The 9,523-nt window shown below is 37.4% G+C and overlaps 1 protein-coding gene across 6 annotated transcripts in view; it reads left to right on the forward strand.

Moving 5' to 3' along the window:
- LOC106884251 (RNA-binding protein 24-A) overlaps positions 1-9,340 on the forward strand; it is a 121,315-nt gene extending 111,975 nt beyond the window's left edge. For all 6 annotated transcript variants that reach the window (XM_014935522.2, XM_014935524.2, XM_014935521.2 and 3 more), the window contains one exon: positions 8,918-9,340. In XM_014935522.2, coding sequence (XP_014791008.1) covers positions 8,918-9,218 — 301 coding nt within the window. In that variant the 3' untranslated portion in view covers positions 9,219-9,340. The remainder of the gene's footprint in view (positions 1-8,917) is intronic.
- Positions 9,341-9,523: the final 183 nt, after the last annotated feature.

Here is a 9,523-nt window from a genome sequence, read left to right on the forward strand (position 1 = left end):
TATATATATATATATATATATATATATATATATTCATGTAAGTGTATGTATGAATATACGTACATATATACATAGGTTTACATTAACGTAAATGTGTGCATCAATCTGTGTCTGTCTGTCTGTCTCTGTCTCTCTTTCTCTCTTTCCTTTTCTCTTTCTTTCACTAGTTGTTTTCATATGAACCTGTTCTTCTCTCACTCTATTTCCCTTTCTAATTCTACGTGTAAACACAAAGTAACCAAATTACTACTACTACTACTACTACTGCTGCTGCTGCTGCTGTCACATGTAGCAGTAGTGTCCCTCATAACTTTGCTTCAGTAATGAAAATAAGTGTACTGTGATAAATTCTTAATGGTTACCACAGCAACACCATAATATATGCTGTTTGATCTACCCCTCTCTTTCCTACACTCGCTTCTACTACTACTACTACTACTACTACTACTACTACTACTACTACTACCACTACTACTACCACTACTACTACTACTACTACTACTACTACTACTACTACTACAAAAAGTAGTAGTAATAGTGGTGGTGGTGGTGGTGGTGGTGGTGGTAAAATGTGTGTAAAGTAGCAGATTAATTAATCCTTAAAACATAATTAATGACATTCAATAATCATTGTTTTTATTGATTATCATCATCATCACCACCACCACCATCGTCATTATGCTTACGGTTCAAGGTTTATTGTACAAGGTCGTATTCGTTTGCAAATGTTATTAGCTATACGGCGCGGTGACTAGGAACTCGGTGGAATCTGTTATGAGCCAAGACGCCTTACCGCACCAGCTTGCCACCGCCAACGGGTCCAGTTAGAATAGGGGTCTTTCGTCACAAGCCGTGTGATGTGTTGAGGGGAAGGGTTACTATCAATAGATTCCCATTCAGAAACTTCTAGCTGCTTATTTTTGTCTCGTTTTGTCTCGTTTACATCGAAGGAGCCCAGCAACACCTTAAATTCGTAGTCTTCGTACACTCTGATCCCTCAGATATAATTTTGGGATGCTGTGTATTTTCCTATCAAAACTTTTCACTCCCAAGAGAAAGAATTTTCATAAATCAGAAAGGTGTGGATGGCAAATGTATAAGTAGGGCTTATTCGTTTCCTTATCTCTCTCCCCCTCTCTCCACCTCTCCCATGCTCTTTTTCGTAGCCATTCGTGCACACACACGCACACACGCATATGCATGCATGCATGTATGTGTGCGTGTGTGTGTCTATCGGTGTTTTCTCGCTCTGGCTGAAATTATCACTCAATGGTGAAGCATTTTATGAGTGTGTGTATAAGTACGTATATATATCTGTGTGTGTGTATGCATATGTATATATGTATATACATACATGTATATGTTTATATATGTGTGTGTGTTTACAGAGGTATAGTGGGAGGGAGAGAAAGAGAGAGAGGGGGAGGTGTGTGAGAACGTTGTACCTTGACGCTTTCACTTTCAATACATTTATAATTTTAGCTTTTTTTCCTAATTTTCATGTAAAATGTATTAATTGTAAATTTTCTGTTTCGTAGAAATGTGTCCATCGATGTCTGTCTAGGTTTGTGAGTGTATTTACATTGGCTTGTGCATGACTCGGGTCCCATAATAATGAATTTACATAAAATACGACCAGCAAACTATAAACTAACCCCAATATAAACATACGATTTATGGAATGAAACGAAAACCTGTTTCGTGTTCTTGGCTTAGCTCGGTTAATTAATATGGTGCTATTGATTTATTGCTTAACTGATTAAAACATCGATATCGTAGCTAGAGACTGCAAGGCACTATATTGTTGTTGTTGTCGTCGTTAATAAGATCGCAACATCTCTTCCCGCACGAGTTGTAAGTTTAGCAATGTTCTGCGAAATATTTGTCATACCTTTTTTTTCCTGCTACCTAAAAGGTAGTTCTTTAACCTATAAACGGTCCAGATCTGGCTTATCACACCTGCTCGGCAATGTCATTCTAAATATAAAGAAACACTTCATTGAAATCTCGAAGCTACGCGATGATGCTTGATCAATGCAAAACAATGTAAAGAAATAAACATTTGATAGAGGGCGCTCTGAACGCTAAAAGCTTCATTTATCTACGCCGATGGCATCGCTAAAGTATAAGGAATATCCCTATAATATCTGGCATATCTGCGATTCTACGAAAAGCCGAGGGGACATCATTAGGAAGAGGTAGACTGCTTAGTTTCCAGGGTGTATAAGCATTCCCCCGCCCCACCTGAACGGGAGCCCGATTTGAAACCGTTAATTTTGTTGTTGTTCTTTTTGTTTCTAACAAAGTTACAAATTTGGAGGAAGGAGCTCAATGAATTACATCGAACTCAGTATTTCGCAGGAAGTTTATTGTATCGACCCCGAAAGTAGAAACGGTTCATTTGGCATGGTCCAGATTTGAAATCAGAATGTAAAGATTTAGCAATGCATTTATGTCTGATGTAAATTCACTTTGTGCTAGGACGCATGGCGCGGGTGTTGACTCAGTAGGAACAACATTTCTTGAGATATGGACTGCGTGAGACATAACTCATCACCTGGCAATTCATGAGTGGTTGTACCACATTTTAGTATTCTTCATTAGTATTTTTATTTTATCGTGAGATAGGGGATGATAGGTAAGTTCAGTCTCCAAAAGATAGACTCAGAATATGAACAAAGACCTCGTGAAATATCTTTGTTAATCTACCGCGTTTCTGATCTTCCTCGGTGCCACTGACTCTGAGAAAGGCTTAACGAAGTAGATCTATTCCCAAATCGTTTTAGTGTTATAACAGAGGCAAACAATGCCGGGATTTAGTCAGCAATTATCATTAGCGTACTTTCCAATACGTTAATGATGTAATAATTGTCGTGCTAACAATGGTAATAATCATAGAGGAGGTGGTGGTTGTGGTGATGGACGTAGATTCGTTCAATGGAAATTATGAATGAATGGAAGATAATGGAGAAAGGAAAAGAGAAGAGAGAGCAAAAAACTAACAGTGGACATGTCACAATCGTCAGCATCGAAAATATACGAAGATTGAAATTGCATCTTATTGAAATCATTGCCGTTGCTGATGAAGATGGCCACGACGACGACGACGACGATGACGATGATAATGATGGCATTGGCGCCAGTGATAATTGCACTGAGTTACTTGCAATTAACACTCTCCTTTGCCAACGACACCTTTTCCTATACAGGTGCATCTTTTCTGACGACGTCCAATGAAATCCCATTGCAAGACGACTGCCCAACTCGCGTTCACGCACATCTCATCAACTCCACAAGCATATCTACCGTCATATATGCAGCTATAATTACACATGTGTGTATGTATATATACGTATGTGTGTGCGTGTGTGTGTGTGTGTGTGTGCGTGCGTGTGCGTGTGTGTGTGTGTGTACTGATAGATAGATAGACCTGATTGATCGCTAGCTACTAAACCTTTTTTAAAATTTTCTCTGCTAATTTCTCTTTTCCTTTCTGTTGAAGAGCGCAGGCTCGAAATGTGAAAATTTTCTCACTTCCCGAGCGTTAAAGTAGTACATCTGTTTATTGTTTACACACCCGTCTTCGTTTTTTTTTTCTTTTCTTTCTTGTTTTTTTTTTTGTAATTTCCAACTAGATAGATAGGTAGGTAGGTAGATAGATAGATAGATAGATAGATAGATAGATAGATAGATAGATAGATAGATAGACAGACAGACAGACAGACAGAGATAATGTGTATCGGTGAGTATTGTCCACTCCATTTAGTCCGTTCGTGTACATCCTTCGCCTTAGTGATTTTCTCTATACTTTATGCAAACATGAAATTTGAATCCTTGAACTTTAAACGTACCGAAACTATACGGATTCTGGTCTTTCTGGCTGATGAGGGTATTCTTTTCTGTAAATCATTTCCACGCTCTATTTCGATCGATTTTCCCAATATATATAGATATATATATATATATATATATATGTATGTATGTATGTATGTGTGTGTACGTGTACACTCACATATGCATATTTATGTGAATATAAGTGCGTGTGCACATGTGAATTTTAATGCAAAGGCACAGCGTGTGTACTCTTGTTTGCTTAGTCTTCTAAATCGATATATTCGCTCTTGAAAACAAGCATAACTAACGTGTTAGCATATTCGTATGTGTGTGTATGTGTTTGTTTGTGTGTGTATGCTTGTGTGTTTGTGTGTGTGTGTGTTTAAAGTACATTTGCACATAGACAGGCAGATGTGATGTGAGAAGATGTGCATGCACGTGGTTTGTGAACAGCATATTTGGAAGTCTACACATTCAATTTAAACCTCGTCAAATAGGGAATCACTACCGCCACCACCACCACCACCACCACCACTACTACTACTACTACAACTACTACTACTATTACTAATAATAATAATAATAATAATAATAATAATAATAATAATAGTAATGATAATGATATTAATTAATGTATAATGTGTAGTGCATTTGTAATTTATTCCACCCTCTTACTCTTACAAAGTTTGTCCGTGATAGAAAATAAAGATATTTTATTTACAACTAAATCGTTGGCTAAATCCCTAAGTTGAAAATAATCTTGATAATCTTCAAAATCCATTAATCTTTTAATTTCATAGACTTCAAGGCAGGAATGAAATCTAGCAGAAGTTGATGTTACACACATATATGTACACTTGCACATATGTATCTGTGCGTGTGTGTGTGTATGTGTGTGTGTGTGTGTGCGTATGTACACTTGCACATACGCACACACACACACACACACATACACACACACACGCACAGATACATATAAATGCACATATATTTATAAGCATTTACAGTGTACTAGTGTGTATGTGTATGTATACATATGTGTATGTACATATCTATCTATCTATCTATCTATCTATATATATATATATATATATATATATATATACATACATCCTCTAAACGATTTTATTTGCACTTCTACCTTCTTAGAGTACCTGTCTATACAAACACACCTGATAATCTGGAGTGAGTGCATAGTACCAAGGAACGCATCGTCGTTAATGTTGCTGTCTGCAACAAAAGAACTTTATGATAGAACAACTGAAATGAAAAACAGCCAGTGCGCGTGTTTTCGTCGTAAATTGCAAGTCGTGTGACATTACGACATTTATGTAAATGCATGTGCGTGTATATAAGTGTGTAAGCGCGCGTGTGTGTGCGTGTGAGCGTGCGTCTTTGTGTCTACATTTGTCCCATCCCCTCCACCTGACAACCTGCTTTGTTTACGTTTCTGTATTTTAGCGTTTCGGGGAAAAAGGTCCGATAAAATAAGTACCAGACCTAAAGAAAATAATAGGTGCTAGATCTGATTCGTTCGACTGAGACACTTCAAGACCGTGCTCCAGCATGGAAGCAGTCTAAGTAGAACAAATATAAAGGAATACAAAAAATGGGACAAAAACGCAAAACATGCAGACGGATGATGCAAAAACGGGGCAAGAGAAAGCAAGGACGGGTCGTTCGGAGCTTTCTTTCCCCAGTCGAGTTCCAGATTATCTTTGCAATTTCGGCTGGTTATACTTGAGATTGCTCCAATCTGGCCAGCCCCAAGGAAAAACTAAGCTAAGAGCACTAAATTCCTTGGAAGAAAGTAGCGAATGTATATGAAAACAAGGACGGAAAATAACGAAGAAATTGTACACACACACGCACATCGTGCTCCTCTCTGTTGAAGAGCGTAGACTCGAAACATAAAAAACTTTCTCACCTTCCCGAGCGACAAACTAATACACCTGTCTTCGTCTTTTGTTTTTCTGTAAATATCAACTATGTATGTATGTATATATATATATATATATATGTGTGTGTGTGTGTGTGTGTGTGTAGTTAAGGCTATGTTCTGTCATAGAGTGAACAATGGTTTCGCATTCACAAAGGACCTAGTCCCGTAGATGGGTCGCCGGACTACAAAGCCGAAGACAAATATATATATATAAGACGGGGTGTAAATAATGGTCATTACATATTTTTTCCTTTATTAGAGTAAAACATATTCAATGATCGTTATTTATCACTTGTCTTGTATATCACTGTGTAAAAACCAGTTTCTCTGGAGCCCATCCACGGATTTACAACATAGAATTGCGATGAACCATAACTTTGGACCCTGCCACAAGATTACTTGGAGTTCTTCGCTAATCCAAGCAATATTATTAGCCTGCTGTGCCAGCAGAGAGCTTATGAAGTATTCTGCCCGGATTGATAATCCCTCACCATTAGATCTCATATATATATATATATAAGCATATACAGATACATTCAAACATATGCGATGAGAAGTCATAAGATTTGGTGATTTCTGTTATGAATGTTCTATCAGCGCCATCACCATCACCATGGAAACAGGCAACAGCAATCGACAGAATAATTAACTCCTGGTTAGATTGAAATCCGCAACGCAATTACAGAAAGCGCAAACTAATTATAGAGATATTTAATATGGCGGTGTCTGATGCGTCGACAGATAATCGTAAAGAAAGAATACCGAAATGTACACCCGAGGGATATAAAATTTGTACTGCTTTCTTGCTAAAAAAAGGGGACATGTTTTAAATACATACATACAAACATGCATACAACCATATAGCCATCCATACATACATACATACATATATGAGTGTGTATATGTGTGTTGTGTGTGTGTGTGTGTGTGTATAAACGTATATAGGAACAGGTGTGCTACCCTTCGACGAACTGTCGGACAAAGGGTAGCAAGGTGAAACATCGAACTCACTGTTCGATGTTTCTATTCATAAGTATGGACTATACAAAAAATATCCAGTATTTCTTCAGTTTGATGTAAAATTTTTGTAAGTCGGCATATTTAGAAGCATTAACATAGAAGCAGACTAAAAAGTATATACATAATATGCATATATGGTCAGCATGGCCACAGCCGCAGAGCTGAAACATATGAAGGAATAAAGAGATAAAAGAATATACATGCATAAACAAACAGACAGGTGAAGAGAGGCGAAGAGAGTTCTACAGATACGATGCTGGACGACAAACATCAGTTCAAAGTCTAATTGCTTACAACGTTCGATTAATTCTACGCCCATCACCAACACGACCACGACGACCACCACCACCACGACCATCTCCACCAACACTACCATCATCTACATCTCCTGTCTATCGAAGAAATCCATTAACCTGCATCGGAGCCAAATGAAAGAAAATCGATAGACCCTTTACTTCTACAAATATCTACCTTCATTAATTGGCTCTCCGTTTTGATTCGAAACGACCTCACCTTATTTTATAAACACGTTGGGTGGGGGTGGCGAGATGTTCCAACAGCCGATTAATTAAGAACCTGTTGGAACCAACAAGTAGAATACATTGATTCCAACATTTTGGTTTTCTATTAGCGTTAATGTCCTCCTACTATAGAAACTTCTCCTCCTCCTCCTCCTCTTTCTATTTCTACCCTCTTCCTGCTACACTTTTGTTTGCTCTAACTTATCTCACACCGTCTCTACTTTGTTATTTATTATATTATTATTATTATTATATGTAATATATGTATTGTTAGTCTTACAGTAACGAGACTAGTCTAACACTGGGCAGCGAGTTTCTTGTCGCTTAGCAACAGGTCATATTTCATTGATTGCTATGTTCACAATTGGGTCTGTGCTTACATGTATATGAGTGATTGTATGTGTGTATGAACGTATACACTCACACACACACACACAAATATTCCTTACATGTGCGTGTGCTCGCGTTTGTATCGATGTGTGTGTGTGTGTGTACTCTTGTAAGTATGTCTGTATGTAATCAGGTATGTTTTTTTTTCTTCTTTACTGCGCCTATTTTTGCCGACACAGGAGGCCACCACGAGTCACGTTGACTACTGGCGTTTTACACTGAATGCATTCATGCATGCGTTGCTGTTCATTGCCGCCATAAACATTCTTTTTCAGAATTGACTGAACGGATTCTGTCGCTGGAGTCATTGTTTGAACAATGAAAGCGCTCTGTAATAGTTCGCACCTTTCTACAGCATCTTGTTGAGTGCAAATCGGTGCGTGTGTCTTTGTGTCGTTGTTTATCTCTCTATCGCAACACTTGACAACCGGTGTTGGTTTCCTTACGGCTGCGCAATGTAGTTGTTCGGCAACAGAATAAGTACCAGAGATTCTTTTTTTTTTTTTTTGTACGTGAGTACTGTGGCGATTTGTTCCGCAAAAGCCCTTCATGCTGGTACCCCAGCATGGCCGTAGTCCAACCACTGACAAAAAACAAGATAAAATGATATAATTTAATAGGTCTCGTTCTTTATACACACGTGCGCGCGCGCACACGTTACAACAGGAACGAGTTAAGAACGTGTTTAATTTTTAAACATGTTTTTGTTTGAATAAAACAAGTTCCAATTTTTAACGTAAGGAGTCAATAGTATTTTCATTTATCAATACAAATATATATTCAATGCAAATATAAAAACTGAAAATACAAAAATATATTTTTACATACTGCAAATGTTATCCCAGTTTTACTGGAAATATATCAGAGTATTTACACAAGGTGAGTTTTACATTCAACGCAAAAATAAGAGAGAGAGAGAGAGAGAGAGAGAGAGAGAGAGAGAGAGAGAGAGAGAGAGAGAGAGAGAGAGAGAGAGAAAAGTTGTCATTACTTAAATGTTCTCGTATAGAAAAGTTCTTGTATGAAAACAGATTTCATGAATACATTTTAGTGTATGTTGTTGCCAAAAGAGGTTTTACAATTGTAGAAAAACCCCATATTTATACGCACATATACTGACATGATTTTAAATAGATTTCTATTAATTTTTTTACGATAAATTTTATCCATTTCTCAATTTTTTATTATTTTATTTTTTTTTGTTCTTCAGGTATCCATCATACATATATCCAACGACAGCCGGTGCCGCAGCTGCTACCTACATGACAGCACCGAGTGTAATCTTGCCTCATTCGTCCTTGTCGCCAACAACAGCCGGACAATATGTAGAGTATGCATCACCGCCCTACACAGGACAGTTTCCGAATGGATACGAAGCGTACCCTTACTCTACGGCCACAAACGGCTACGTCACGCCCGCGGCCTATACATACGCTGTCCCACAGGCAATAGCAGCCGGGGCTGGACATTATCCACACTTCCAGGCACAACAAATCCAGGAAAGATTGTAAAAAAATACACAAACAAAATTAATAAAAAAAAAAATTCACAAAAATATAAATATAAAAATTTTTTCAAGATGGTTCAAAAACAATTAAAATTACAACATAAAACATGAAAAATAGGAGGAGAATACAGATCCGGATTAAAGGAAAACAGGAACTGCTAATCGTATGTAAACCGTTAATACCACAACAATTATAATGACAAGAAAATGAAGAAGTAAAGGAAAGAATGTGACAGAAAAAAAAAGACAACAAAAACAATCAAGACAAGAAACGGAATATATATATATATATATATATATATATATATA

The sequence above is a fragment of the Octopus bimaculoides genome, chromosome 4 (genome assembly GCF_001194135.2).
Source record: "Octopus bimaculoides isolate UCB-OBI-ISO-001 chromosome 4, ASM119413v2, whole genome shotgun sequence".
Taxonomy (NCBI): domain Eukaryota; kingdom Metazoa; phylum Mollusca; class Cephalopoda; order Octopoda; family Octopodidae; genus Octopus; species Octopus bimaculoides.